Source organism: Equus caballus, chromosome 9 (assembly GCF_041296265.1).
Source record: "Equus caballus isolate H_3958 breed thoroughbred chromosome 9, TB-T2T, whole genome shotgun sequence".
Classification (NCBI taxonomy): Eukaryota; Metazoa; Chordata; class Mammalia; order Perissodactyla; family Equidae; genus Equus; species Equus caballus.
In genome coordinates, this window is record NC_091692.1 from 67,878,913 (window position 1) to 67,894,782 (window position 15,870).

Below are 15,870 nucleotides of genomic sequence, written 5' to 3' on the forward strand. Positions count from 1 at the left end.
TTACTGAACTTTTTACTGCTGAAGTGATAGGATTTAGGATTTCAATGGCTCCTGTGTTAGCAGCGGCACTAGAACCAAAAGGGTTTCCTTCCCAAGTGACCTCTTCAAGATGCTTGAGGGTATCTGAGGATAACTGTACCACTTCCTTTGTCCACACACGCACCAGTTGGAAAACAAAACAGTGGTCACATGTGGGGATCAACAGGAGGCTGGCAAACAACATAACTTCAGAATATCGTGAATTTAGAAGTCAATAGTTTTGTATGCTTGTCCAGCTCTTTTCCTGACCACTGGGATGTAGAGAGGAAGAAAACATCTGAGATCATTAGTAAATCTGCCCCTCCATTTTTACTTCCACAAATACCAAGAAAGAACAAAGACTAAGAGAAAGATAAGTTTTGAAACTTTTCATAAATTTCAGTGACCTGATAATTTTAACAAGTCTTCAACTGATCTTACCCATAAAAAAGTATCTTATAGCAACACTTCATAAATTCAAGTGTTTTCACATACAATAGTACTTACCATATTGTATTATGTTTATGTGTCTGTCTCTGACATCAACTGTGAACTCATGGAGAGAAGGGATATGGTAGTCTTTTTTTATGTTTCTAACCTCAAGAAGCCAGGCACACAAAGCAGTTAATATTGTCATTAGAGAGATTTGCCAATCAGAGAATAAGAAATACATGATTTTGTTTAAGATCACCTGATAATAACAGAATAAAAATGAAGGTTTTTGGACAGGTACATTTATCAACTTTTTTCCCTTTAAGTCCACATTTTTTCCATTATATCATTCTGAATAAGATTCATTCATTAGTTTGTTTCACTCATTCAACAATTTATCAAGCGCCTAATAAGAGCCAGGCATTCAGTAATTCATTCAGTAATGAACAAGACAGATACCATCTGTAAACAAATGAAAATGACAGTCTGACAGACATTAACCAAGTAAATTATAAAATTAGTAATGTAATTACAAGTGGCGTAAATACAAATGAGACTGAGACCACAACAGAAGAATCTAGCCTAGTCTGAGGGAAAGGGAAATTTTCCTTGAGAAAAGAAATACCAGGTTTTCCTTGATATCTGATTTGAGTTCTGGAGGATAAATAATATACAAACTAGATGTACATGTGTGCATGGGGAGTGGAGGTTGGAGGGAGAGAAAATTCATTCCCAGGCAGAGAGTACAGCACTGCAAAAATCAAAGCATAGGAAGGATTGTTACTCTTTACAGCAATATTTCTCAAACGTGGATTGATATCAATTAGAAGATTATGAAATCAATTTATGGGACACAATCACCACTACATAGACTAGAACGGAATAGAATAAAAAATAGAGGTCACATATAGTAAGCGTGGGTATCATTTTATAAAACTTTTGTATCAGATAAATACATACATTTTTATAGTATTGGGTCATAATGTAGAATGTTTTTCTTACTCTACAGCAGTCAAAAGAGCTTGAAGCTACTGCTTTAAAGGACTGAGACAAGGCCAGTGGTGCTTGAGGCTGGCATAAAATGAGGCTGATGGAGCGAGCAGATACTAGTTAATGAGAGCCCCGTGAAGGATTCAGTCTTTAGACTAAGAACAGTGGGGGGCCACTCAAGGATTTTAATCAGAAGAGAAAAACAATCAGATTTAAATTTGAAGATTACTCTAACTTTATAATATAGAAAATGGGTGGGAATAGGGAGTCAAGAATAGTTATGGGGAGAATAATTCAGAAGCTATTGTACTCATTAAGTGATGGATGCTAGCTCGGGCAAGAATGGTGGCAGAGAGATTCAAAACACAAAATATAAAACAAGTTTAAGGAGGGGCTGGCCCGGTGGCACAGTGATTAGGTTTGCACGTTCCGCTTCAGTGGCCTGGGGTTCACCAGTTCAGATCCTGGGTGTGGACATGGCACTGCTTGGCAAGCCATGCTGTGGTAGGCATCCCACATATAAAGTAGAGCAAGATGGGCACAGATGTTTGCTCAGGGCCAGTCTTCCTCAGCAAAAAGAGGAAGATTGGCAAATGTTAGCTCAGGGCTAATCTTCCTCAAAAAAACAAACAAACAAAATAAAATAAGTTTAAGGAATACCAGAGAGCACTGAAGGTATGATAAAAGAATAAGAGACTACCAACGATGAGAAAAAAATCATTGAAATGAGAAATTCAATGGATGTTTAACAGCAAAATCAAACACAGTTGAAGAGATAATTGATGAACTGGAAGACAGATCTGAAATTACCCTAAATGCAGTGCAGCAAGGATGACAAACATAAAAAATATGAAAGGGAGGGAGGTTTCACTGGAGTGGGGACTCAAAAACAAAGACCTGAGCAACAAGTATCCAAAAAGTTAATTTTCCAGAACTAATACAAGACAAAAGCTATTTTCACAATCACAAGGCCCAATGAATCCTAACCAGTACAAATAAAATTCACACTTAGACATATCACAGTGAAACAGAACACCAAAGAAGAGAAGACCCTAAAACAACTTGAGAAAAAAGTTCAGAGAAAAGAAAAGAATAAGAACAATAGTATTATTGTACAAAATAAATGTCTATAATTTGAGGCTACAATAAAAAAGAAAGAATATGGACAAAAACAACAAGCTGGGAGGAAGATGATTGCAGTAAAAGCCTTCCTCATATTGGGGGGCAGAGATATTAATTTTAAGACATTAAGTTAAAAAACATGTTATGTGTATGGTGATGGAATGCTAACGAGTCTCTGGGTGGTGAACATGATGTAATCTACACAGAAATCAAAATACGATGTACACCTAAAATTTACATAATGTTATGAACCAGTTACCTCAATAACAAAATAAAATAAAAAATTTCTAGACTGACCAATATAAGAATAGAAATAGAATGTTTAGTTGCCCAATACTAGTAGACAGGGGAAAAAATGAACCATAAGGCGGCAAGAAATAGGGGGAAAAAAGCCAAAGAAGGACAAATAAAAAGCTCATAATAAGGTGGTAAAAATAAACCCATATATGTTAGTAATTATAACAAAAGGAAATGGATTTAACTCTGCAGTTAGCAGACACGTTTGTCAGACTGGTTCCAAAAACTCAAGATAAGCAAGGAGGAAACACCCTGTGTTCATCAACACTTGAATGAATTATGGTATATTCAGACAATGGAATACTAGACAGCAGTGAAAGAGAATGAACTACAGCTGAATACACGAACATGAATAAATCAACATGGATCAATCCGTGTGAGAAAAGCCACAGAATACTAATTATGACTTCAACTAAATGTATGTCAAAAACACGCAAAACTAAACACAAAACTAAACATTTTTAAGGATACATATATATATAGGATAAAACCATACATTAAAGCAAAGAAATTACTAACACAAAAAAAATCATGGTACTGGTTACCTCTCATGGGCAAAGAGAAAAATGTAATTAGTGAGGGGTCCACAAGCTCTTCAAAGTTACTGGGACCATTCTATTTCTTAAGCTAAGTAGCAGGCAGGAGATATTGGATAAATGGGTATTGGTTTTTTCTTTAAACTATATATATACATATATAGTGTATTTCATATGTATAAAAGCATAAATACATATGCTTGTGAATGCATAAACTTTTTAAAAAGATACACAACTATTTTATTTATTTAAGGTAAGCTTCATGAACTCTTGTTCTTCGATGTGTTCCCAGTGTCTGTATAATCTTCCACATAGGAAGGAGGGTCTCACTATTTATTTAATAAAAACATAGAGCACAAAAAGAAAATTAATCAGTACATAATTTGTTCTCAACATCTTACTGGGACAGTTTAGCTGTTATCAAAACTTCAGGCTGCTGGACATGCTACCGCAGATATGCCCCAAACGGGCTTACTCCCTCAGGGTAAGTTGCTCATCCTACTTCGTATTTTCTTTTCTCTGCCATTTTCCTATGCGGAACTGACTGTATAATAAGTCACGGTGAGTTCTGGTGTATGGGCTTTATCTTGTTTGGAATTTAATGAGAGGAAAAAACCCAAAAACTTAAGGTTAGATCCAGAACCAAGTAATTAGTTCTCATGCAAACTTCAAAAATGCTTTTCAATAATGAATAGATGTTGATAATGCGTAAAAATGGCCATTAGTTATAGATAGCTTTTTCCTGATACTAATAATCCACAGTGGCATCATCTTTCAAGTTCAAAGGGCAGCAATACGTAAAAAGCAAAAAGTGGTAGGAAAAGTAAACATTAATTATTCATATAATGGATGACCTTGAAGGAGCAGAACATAAATAGAAAAAATCAGAGATGTTCATCAAAGTTCCGTATGTTCCAATAAGTTTTTTTGTGGGGCCACTAGTATCCAACGATTATATTGGTTAAGAAAGAAAAATAGAATACTTTTTGCTCTCATTTGAACATAATGGTGCCAAGAAACTTGGAATAGTTTTGTGAATCAAGATTCTCATTTACAACCTACTAAACATATATCCCTTTGTAAATTTAGTCTGGAAGGAGTCATAGGCAATAACAATGTAAGGAGAGGCAGTGTGATATAACTGAAAAAGCTTGTTTTAATGTTTACTGGGTATGACCTTGAGTAACCATCAAAGTATGTTTCCTCATCAATAACATACATATTAGCACCAAAATCTCAGTGTTTTCAGGCTTAAGTGAGGCACTCAAATGTTATGATTCCTTTCCTTCTCCCTAGGGTTGTTTAGATAGAGACATGACAATGCCTGAAACCTAGCAAATGCTTAATACTAGCTTCCTACCTTTCCTCCTTGGTGTTTTTACTGATCAGCTAAGGCACATTTGTTCGACTTGCTTTACCTGCAGGCTATGTAACCACTTAGAAATCTTTGCTATTAATGTGGCCTGGTTAAGCTCCAGTCTTAAGATAAAAAGTGAATACTAATGATGCCTCTGAGAACTTTTTGCCCTTGGGTCACTGCTGAAAGAGGTACACATACGCATCTTAATCTTTTGTAGTTTTATATAGCTTTACATAAGTATAGCTCTATTTCTTATGACTCTGTACTTTTGATTCATGGAATTAGCTCCTACACATGAGGTAGGAAGGGTCTGTTTCTATCTACTTACCAATATGCTACTTTTTGGTACTTTCTCTATGAAACTTGATCATTTTGTACCACAAACGATCCTCTAAACTTGGGACTTTCACAACACTATTTATAGATGAATCAAAAATTAGCCCTCGGCTTACCCTGACCAGTAATGCTCCCTATTAGCTTAAGCACCTTTGGGCTACAGTTTAGAGAACCAACACTGCAAACCAGGGGTCTGAAATCACAGCACATGGACCAAATCTGGCCCATATTCTCTAAACTTAACTCATTGTTGAGGGTGGCCTGATCAGAGGTCATATAAAAGAATAGGCATGTATCTTTTATGTTTGTGCTATTCCTCAAGAGTCGTAACAGAAATTTCTGTTATGTGACTGGGTTTTAGTTCAACAACCAAAGTAAAAAATCAAACCACTTCTGTGTAAAGGAGACTCAACCAGGGCTTTATACACTTCTTAAGTATCTTGGGTATCCAGTAAACTGTGTTATGTGTAGAGATATATATATATATAATATTCAAGGAGGCATTTATAAAATTTAATTTAAACTCCTATTTAGTCTCTATAGCTGCCCAGTGAGTGACTAAGGAGCCACTTATAGAAATTAAGGAATGTCTAGGAGCCCCAAACTGGAAACAACCGAAATATTCTTCAATAGGTAATTGGTTAAACAATGTGGTACATCAATACCATGGAATATGACTTAGTAATAAAATGGAACAAACTACTGATCTATATGACAACTTGGATAGTTCTTAAGAGCATTATGCTGAGTAGGAAAAGCTAATCTTGAAAAGTCACATAATGTAGAATTCCATTGCTATAACATTCTCATAATGACACAATTAGAGAGATGGAGAACAGATTAGTGGTTGCCAGGAGTTAGAGCTTATGAGAGTAGTGTGTGATTTCAAAGGGGTAGCATGAGGGAGATCTTCATGATGACGAGAGTTCTGTATCTTGATTGCAGTGATGGTTACACAAATCTATACATGCGATAAAACAGCACAGAGCTATTCACACAAATTGTACCAATGTCAATATTCTGGTTTTGGTATTGTATTACAGTAACATACGACGAAAAAATTGGGGGAAACTACAATTAGGCTACATGGGACTTCTCTGTACTATTTTTGCAATTTCTTGTAAATCTATTATAATTCCAAAATAAAAAGTTAAAAAAACACACATTTGTATACACAAGGAAATTTACAAGATAAAATGAAACACAGCCAATTTTATTCAAATTATCCAAAATTTATACTCAATATGTTAATTGTTTCTAAAATGTATGTCACCCTTTACATAATGGTTTTATTATTTCATCTTTTTTTATAACTTTTTCATCTTTTCTTTACAGTTCTTCAGTAGAAGCCGGAGTCCTGAGTTGCCCAGTTAGGAGCCTAAAACATACAAAGAGAAATTGAGAGGGTGAAAAGAAAGTACTTTCTGAAAAGCCAACTTAGTAAAAGGTGATACTAGCATTTCCTTTTAGCACTACTCCTGCCAAACTATTCACTAGGATTTTAACAACCTCTGAAATTACTATACGTCAGATGTCCCACTCAGAACAAAATAAATACATCAAAATACCATCTGATACAGTTTTTGACCAATTATCAAGTATAAAAATGAAAATATCACCAATATTATGACAAATCAATACAAATTGATTATATAAAAGTTATTTTTTAGGCTCAGTTATTCTAAACTCAGTTGGAATAGGCATGGACAATAATTTCCTAATTCTTCCTTCTCTTTTAAAACTGAAGAACTATTCTAAGGACACAAACCTGTTGCTGAAACTTTAATCAAATGAGCTCCCTGAATGTTCCACAACAGCTACCGAAAAACTTCATACCCTACAGTTACACATAATCTTAATGGCTACAGAGCATTAAAGGTGGTTTGAGATTCCAAAATTACAAGGCCATTCAAGTTCCTCTAATATCTGCTATGTGGGATCTCTTCCAAAAAGGGGAATATATTTTTTGACATAAACACAAATATTAGATGAAATAAAATTTTATAAGTTCAACACTGGTATAAAATTAACATTTTTACAGAAATATTTCTTTAGATTTAAAAGGGACACAAATTTCAAGCACTTGAAAGAGGTCCACACGTTTAAGTTATCATCTGCCAGTATCAAAATGATGTGTTGAAAACCCTGAAGAAATGAGTCAATGAAGTCATACATAAAGAGTAAAAAAGAAAAGAAAAATAGTTACAATCAACTAGCAACACAATTCTTTTCAGTTTCTTTAACTAATGTATATAATACAACTAAGAAACATTCTTTTCAGTTTAGTAATTTCTTAAACAAAATGTTCTTACCCCTAACAAAATCAGATACAACCCAATCCTTATTACTATGTTCTCAAATGAAGTCCATGTAACAATTCTGTTTCATTATTGCTAAATCCCAGAAAGAGTACAAAATGTGTGGTTCTTACCTCAGACCTACTGTTCTGGTTAAGTTTCTTCTCAATATTCATGGCCAACATCTGGCTTCTAAATGAAAGGCTTTTGGTCTTTTCAATCACTTGCTGATAGGGTGATACTGCATTGTTACCCATAACCACATGACCCTAAAATGAGACAGAATGAAATTGATCCTGTAATGTTAATGATCAGGTTTCCCAGGTAAATCATGAGCATGACATCACAACACTACATGACTTGCACATATTTTTATGCACTGAAGAGAGATGATAATGTTCATCCAGCAACAAAAAATAGGAGGTTGCTGTTGCCTTCAAAGAACTGTACATTAAAACAAAACAAAACATTCTTAATAGAATAAAATGACCTCATGAAAAATTTCCAAAATAGTATAAAATAAATAGCAACTGATATCTAGTATGTAGCATAGCTAACACAATACTCACTAATTTAGAATCAATCTTGGCATCCAGTCTTGCATTTCTAATCAAATTTACAATCCACCTTTCAGCTTCTTCTGGAGTCATGTTCAGTTTGTCTGCCAACATGCTAACGAAAAAAGAAAAATGATATCAACTGAGTATAAAAACGGTTTTATGTACATAGTCTTTGACTCACACTCTGCATAGAGACTTATAGGTATTTATGGGTCACTTTCTCTTAAATACTATGACTCTTAATAACTGCATTGTTCACGTTTGTGCTATTATCTTGTATTGTGCATGACCTATCCCATTTCATCAACCAGATTATAAGATCCTTGAGAGAAGGGCACCAAATTCTGCATTTACAGAAATCCTTCCAGTTTCTAGAAAAGCATCTTAACACTTAGCAGATGCTCCACTAGTAATGATCTAAGAAAGAAAAATGTTTTATGATATATGATTATACAGATTAAACTTACTACAAGGAGCATCAGTAATAAACATAATATAATGAAAAACAAAACTAAAACTCAGGTCTGCTGTCTATGTTTGTGTTATAAACTGAGGGCACTCCCTGAAAGTGTTCACTGTATAACCTAAATGGCCACTGGATTTAAAAGAGACAGACAGACAGACACACACACACACAAACACAGAGAACACAAAAGAGAAAGAAAGAGAAAGCAGGGAGGGAGGAAGGGAGATGACAGACACCAAGACCCTGACCTAAAGTTTTTGACATCAATCTGCATTTTATTTTTCCAATTTATGATCAGGTTGAAAAAGAGGTCATTGCAGGGCTTAATTTATCAGGACTAACACAAGCACCAGCCTTGGCAGTAGGTAAATCAGTCAGTCAGCTGATGGAGGAGTATCTACATAATGCATGTATAGTATTTAAGAAAATATATATACATACACATAAATGGTTGTTTAAACACAAACATTAACTGTCTGCCTTTCACCTGCCTTCACTGAATATAGTACAGCCTTCTAATGTTATCACTGGTTTGAGGAAAGAACTAGAATACCAATAACAAAATAATTCCTTAGAATATTATGCACTAAAATTCCTGGTCTGATAGGATTTCCAATTTTAAAATATAAATATTCAAGGCACTGGCAATCAAATAATTACATAATTCCAGAGCTACCTTTATGGGAATAATATAATCTGTCCTACCACTATCTTACACGTTTATTGCCAAAGAATTTTTTATTTTGAGTAACATTCTGTTAACTAAGTTAGGATATCTTTAAAACAAAATTATTACAAACTAAACTACAAAGTAAATCTATGAAGATATAATCATTTAAAATTTGTTCTTAAAATACGCTTTTAGTTAACAACATCATGACGGTGAGCATGAACCACCCAACCACAAAACTCCCTGGTTTATGTGTCAAAATCTTGTTCTCTGTGCTTTTACAATCACTTTTGCTATAAGCATACATTCTCAGCAAACATAAAGAACAAATAATCCATGACTATTACTTCAATCTCATGGACAGATTTCATTTTATCCTCTTTATCACTGTTCTCTAAATTTCATTTTATTTAAGCTACTAAAAATAGGGAAGTATGTCATTTTACTTAAATAAGCAGACATTTATTGACTAGGAAAAATTTCTGAAGCTGGTGTTTCTTGTGGCTTCCCACTAAACTTTTTTCTTGCTGTCATTTGACTTATTTTGGAGATGTGTAAATTTCATTCTCATCTACACTGCTAAAGTAATAAGCAAATGTCTGATACTTTTACCTGAAGCTGCTATTCTAAAGGTAAAGAAGAGACTTTCCAAAGTTTACTCATTATTTTATCCACTCCTATAGCAATTTATCTTTTGTATGCCTCCTGCATCCCCCAAAATCCAACTGTTTAGTGAGGTCAAGCCCATTTTACTCTGAAAAGCATCAACGAAACCATTTGTACTAAATATCTTAAACTCCAATCTTCAAGATCTCTGTATTGGGCTGGCCCGGTGGCGCAGCGGTTAAGTGCGCTCGTTCCGCTTCAGCAGCTTGGCGTTCGCCAGTTCGGATCCCAGGTGCGGACACGGCATCGCTTGGGAAGTCATGCTGTGGAGGCATCCCACATATAAAGTAGAGGAAGATGGGCATGGAGGTTAGCTCAGGGCCAGTCTTCCTCAGCAAAAAGAGGAGGATTGGCAGCAGTTAGCTCAGAGCTAATCTTCCTCAAAAAAAAAAAAAAAAAAAAGATCTCTATATTCTGCTTTAAAAAGCAGAAACATTATTCCCAGTAAGCTACTATGTGCAGTAGGTATTATAAAGATTTTTTTTTAATTATAATATAAAACCTATTTATGAAGGTTCTCTAAGTAACGAAAGTTACAATGAAACATGCAGTCTTGAAGCTTAGGTTATCAGATTCTTCTTCTTCCTGCTCATACCCAATTGAGAAGTCCTATTAATAATCTCTTTAACCATTGCCTCTTATCTAAGTTCCTTACTAATCTAGTCTCATCTTGAAAGTCTCTCCTGAACCAGCCATACTAAACCTCTCTATTCCTTAAATATGTCACGTCTTTAACCACTTCAGGGCCTTTGGACTTGCCATGCCTTCTACTTAAAAGGCTCATCCAGGGGCTGGCCCCGTGGCCGAGTGGTTAAGTTCGCGCGCTCCGCTGCAGGCGGCCCAGTGTTTCGTTGGTTCGAATCCTGGGCGCGGACATGGCACTGCTCATCAAACCACGCTGAGGCAGCGTCCCACATACCACAACTAGAAGGACCCACAACAAAGAATATACAACTATGTACCGGAGGGGCTTTGGGGAGAAAAAGGAAAAAAATAAAATCTTTAAAAAAAAAAAAAAAAAAGGCTCATCCAACTTTTTCTTCACTTAGCTATCCATTACATGGGTCTCAGCTAAAACAGCACCCTCATAAGCCTTTCAGGACACCCTCTCCAACTGTGACATATCTGTTTGATGTTTGTTTCATAGCCCCCTACTTTTTTTCATAGCATTCATAACAGCTGTAGTTGTTTTGTTGAATATCTGCTTTCCAGACAGACTGTATATGTAACCCAAGAGCACAAACCATAGATTTCTTATTCACTGCCATATATCCAGCAATTATCACAATGCCCAGTACAGAGGAGGCAATTAGTAAAGGTACATTCCTCCCCTAGTCACTACCCCCAGTAGGGCTCCATGACTATTTCCTAGTAGTCTAATTAATCTACCTCTCAAGTCTCTCCTTAGTCTATTTTACGTAGTTACCAGGTTAGTCCTAAAACCCAACTAACAAGTTTATTCACAAATTCCTTTCAAACCTTTAATAGAGTCCTTCTACCAAAACAATAAAATTCAAACTTCTAAGTTTCCCACTCATGGTTCTCTACAATTTAGCTACAATCTAATTTTCCAACCTCCCATTAATCTCCCTCATGAATACCATGTGCCAGCCAAACCAAACCTCTTCCTTCCTTGCCATTCATTCAACAAAACATGAACTGTGTTGCATGCTGGTGACAAAAATACAGTCTGTTCCCCAACTTTATAAAGTTTAAGCCGAGGGACTGGGGACTAGGGGAAAATCATCTAATCCCCAAAATATATAAATTATTATTAAGTGTAATGATGAAAAAATGGAAGGAGCTATGTGAGATGCAAAGAATTTACCAGTTCTAGTCTAGAGGTTTGGGAACAGTTTATCTAAGGAAATATTTAAGGTCAGATTTTAGGATAAAAGAAAGTTAGTTCTATTCTGTATAAAACTCTATCTAGAGTTCTCCAACCCTCCTTTTTCTTTATATCCACATTCTAAATCTCAAGTTCCAACATGGCTGGGGCAATCTGGCAACATGTATGAAGAACCATAAATGCCTGCATGCTGTGACCCATAATCTCACTTTGGGGATTTACTGTTTTGCGTTGTGCCTGTTGATCCTTTACTTTATTAAATCAAGTCAAAGAAAAACTTAGAATAAGGTCCAAGAAGTATTAGTAAATTATTGATGGCATCTCAAGTTATCTAGGGTACCAATCACTAGGAGAGTGAATTAAAGAATGTGGCAATAGTCCAGTTTCTTTTAAGTAACAAGAAAATAGACAGTAAAAGAAATGAAAAGATTAATAGAAATTCTCACAGTCTATAATTCTCTTACATTCTAGTGATTTTATGCAAAACACCAAAGATTTCAAAATGAAAATAGAGTATTCTATTAAATCTTAAAAAACAAAAAGGTGCCTCAAGCTATCCTACACCATCTTGTGTTATTTAGATAAATTTAGTTTATCAAAAAACAAAAAGACAACATTAAAATGCAAAATGTCTGAGAAAAAATAATTCAATCTAGGTTTTAAAAACAAAAATAATTTCCAGATTATTTAGATTACAGTAAAAATTCCAACCTCGTCTGTAGGCAGCTTAAAGTACATATTTAAATATTTTGTATAAATATGCTATACACATCTTTAAATTGACTAGCTCTCCTGTTCAAGTGACATAACAACATAATATTGAATATGCTAAATAAGAAATACATATGGAACCAAAAAGGGCCTCAAATACCCAAAGTAATCTTGAGAAAGAAGAACAAAGCAGGAGGCATCATGCTTCCTGATTTCAAATTATACTACAAAGCTAAAGTCATCAAAACAGTATGGTACTGGCATAAAAACAGACAAATAGATCAACGGAACAGAATAAAGTGCCCAGAAATAAACCCACTCATATATGGTCAATTAATTTACAACAAAGGAGCCAAAAATATACAAGGGAAAAATGACACTCTCTTCAATAAACTGTGTTGGGAAAACTAGACAGGCACATGCAAGAGAATGAAACTGAATCCCTATCTTACACCATACACAAAAATTAACTCAAAATGGATTAAAGATTTGCATGTACTACCTGAAACCATAAAGAAGAAAACACAGGCGGTAAGCTCCTTGATAGCAGTTCTTGACCAATGAACTTTTTGGATCTGATACCAAAAGCAAAGGCAGCAAAAGCTAAAATAAGTAAGTGGGACTACATCAAACTAAAAAGCTTCTGCACAGCAAAGGAAACCCTCAACAAAAAGAAAAGCCCACCAAGAAAATGAGAGAAAGTATTGAAAACCATATAGTTAAGGGGTTAAATACTCAAATATACAGTCATGCTCCACATAATGTTTTAGTCAACAAGGGACCGAATATAAAACAGTGGTCCCATAAGATTAGTACAATATAGTTTAGGTACGTAGTAGGCTATACCTAGGTTTGTGTAAGTATACTCTACAATGTTCACACAACAATAAAATTGCCTAATGACACATTTCTCAGAATGCATTCCCATCATTAAGCAATACGTGACTGTAGACATTTTTCCAAAGATATACAAATGACCAACAGGTACTTGAAAAGATGTTCAACATCAGGGAACTGCAAATCAAAACTACAATGAGATAGCCCCTCTCAACTGTTAGAACTGCTGTTACCAAAAAAGACAAGAAATAACAAATGTTGGCAAGGATATGGAGAAAAGGGAACACTTCTGCAACTGTTGTTGGAAATGCAAACTGGTGCAGCCATTATGGAAAACAGTATGGAGGTTCCTCAAACAATTAAAAATAGAATGCCCATGACTCACCAATTTCACTTCTGGGTATTTATCTGAAGGAAATGAAAACACTAACTTGAAAAGAAATATGCACACCTATGTTCATTTCAGCATTATTTACAATAGCTAAGACATGGAAGCAACCTAAGTGTCCATGAATGGATGAATGGATAAGGAAAATGCAGTATAAATATACACAGTGGAGTATTATTCAGTCACAAAAAAGAAAGAAATCTTGCTTTTCGTGACAATATGGATGAACTTTGACGGCATTATGCTAAGTGAAATAAACCAGACAGACAAAGGCAAATACCATACGATTTCACTTATATGTGCAACCCAAAACAACCCCAAAACCAAAAACAAAGCTCACAGATACAGAGAACAGATGGGTGGTTGTCAGAGGCAGATGGGGGTGGATGAAATGGGTAAAGGGGTTCAGAAGTTACAAACTTCCAGTTATAAAATAAATAAATCAAAGGAAGTAATGTATAGCATGGTGACTACAGTTAATTAACACTCTATGTATATTTGAAAGTTGCCAAGAGCGTAAATCTTAAAAGTTCTCATCACAAGAAAAAGAAGTCTCTAACTATGTGTGATAATGGATGTTAAGTAGATTTATTGTGGTGACCATTTCACAATATATACAAATAATGAATCATTTTTTTATACTCCTGAAACTAATATAATGTTGTCAATTACATCTCAAATAAAAAAGAAAATGAATAAAACAGAACTATCATTAATATCCTTAGAAAAATTAAAAACTATTGTGATACTGCATCCAAAAATAAGAATACAATGCTATAAAGAAAAAATATTCTGAGAAAAAGGAGCGAGAGAAGGTTCTTGGAAATTAAAGACATGACATCAAAGATTTATTTTACTTAATCTACAGAGCATAAAAGATGATGTTGAGAAAATCTCCCAGTGTAGAGTACAAGGAGATGGAAAATAGGAGATAACACCTTGAGGGTAATATGCTAAACAAAATAGGTCAGAGGGAGAAAGTCAAATACCATATGATTTTTACTCATAATCAGAAGATAAAAACAACAACAAAGACACACATAGATATAGAGATTAGACTGGTGGTTACCAGAGGCAAAGAGGGTAGGGGGATAGGGAGAAAGGAGTAAAAGGGCACATGTGTATGGTGACATGGTACTTAGTCTTTGGGTGGTGAACATGATGTAGTCTACACAGAAATTGAAATATAATGATGTACACCCGAAATTTATACAATGTTATAAATCTATGTTACCTCAATTTAAAAAAAAAGAAAATATGAGAGAAAAGATAAGAAAATTAGAAGTATAGGTCCAGGAAATCTAATACCCAAACAAAGAAGTTCCAAAAGAAATAAACAGTAAACATAAAAGACAGTAAATCATTAAAGAGACAATTCAAGAAAATTTTCCAGAACTGGAAAATAAGAGTTTCCAAATTAAAAGGGTCCAGTATGAAGAATTAAAATAAACCTATACTAAGGCATATCATTGTAAAATTACAGAGCAATGGGGACAAAGAAAAAAAAATCCTCCAAATTTCTAGAGAGGAAAACAAAAGACCCATATAAAAGTGATAAAAATGGCTTCTGACTTCTCCAAAGGAAGCTAGAAAGCAACAGAACAATATTTTCAAAATTCTGGAGTAAAGTAGTTTTCCACCTAGAGTACCATGCCTACCAATACCATTATTCAAGTATGAGTAAAAGACATTTTTAGACATGAAAAAAATTTACCTCCAAAGCACTCTTTCTTATGAAGTTACTGAAGGATATACTTTACCAAAATGATAGTAAACCAAGAAAAATGAAGACAAAGTCTAGGAAATTAGAGCTCTATCACAGGAGAAAGGCTAAAGGAATCCCCAGGACAAATGACAAAGGGAGACATAATATGCACCAGGCACAGAGAGCAACCAGTCCTGATTTTTTTCAGGAAGATAAAACTGATAATAAAAAATCTTGAGAAGAGATTTATAAACTGGCAAAGAGTCTGAAGTGGAATTAACGATAAAGACATTAAGAAAAACAACTAAGCAAATGGGGGGAAAGTAGCAATTATTAACTCCAAGGAAAACAAAAACTGAATACTTACACACATTACAAATCAACTTTATTTCAAACAATTTGGTGCTGGTTCAGGAATCAACAAACAATTTTAACAGATTAAAGAGTTCAGAAAAAGTCCCCTATAAAACTCAGAATTTTAAATGTGATATAGGTGGCATTTCAAATCGGTGGGGCAAAGGAGTTTTTCAATAAATCATGTTGGCTAGCCATTCAGGGAAAAAAAGGTAGATGTCTTCCTTACTCTCTACTCCCAAGTAAATTGTAGATGGGTTTAAATAGAAGAAATAA

General features: G+C 34.7%; 1 protein-coding gene across 1 annotated transcript in view; it reads right to left on the reverse strand.

Moving 5' to 3' along the window:
- Window positions 1-6,277: 6,277 nt before the first annotated feature.
- EIF3E (eukaryotic translation initiation factor 3 subunit E) overlaps window positions 6,278-15,870 on the reverse strand; it is a 49,082-nt gene continuing 39,489 nt past the window's right edge. Inside the window, exons 11-13 of the mRNA NM_001301291.1 lie at window positions 7,958-8,060; window positions 7,523-7,657; window positions 6,278-6,469 (exon numbers count right to left, since the gene is read on the reverse strand). Of these exons, the coding sequence (NP_001288220.1) occupies window positions 6,431-6,469; window positions 7,523-7,657; window positions 7,958-8,060 (277 nt within the window). The 3' untranslated portion in view covers window positions 6,278-6,430. The remainder of the gene's footprint in view (window positions 6,470-7,522; window positions 7,658-7,957; window positions 8,061-15,870) is intronic.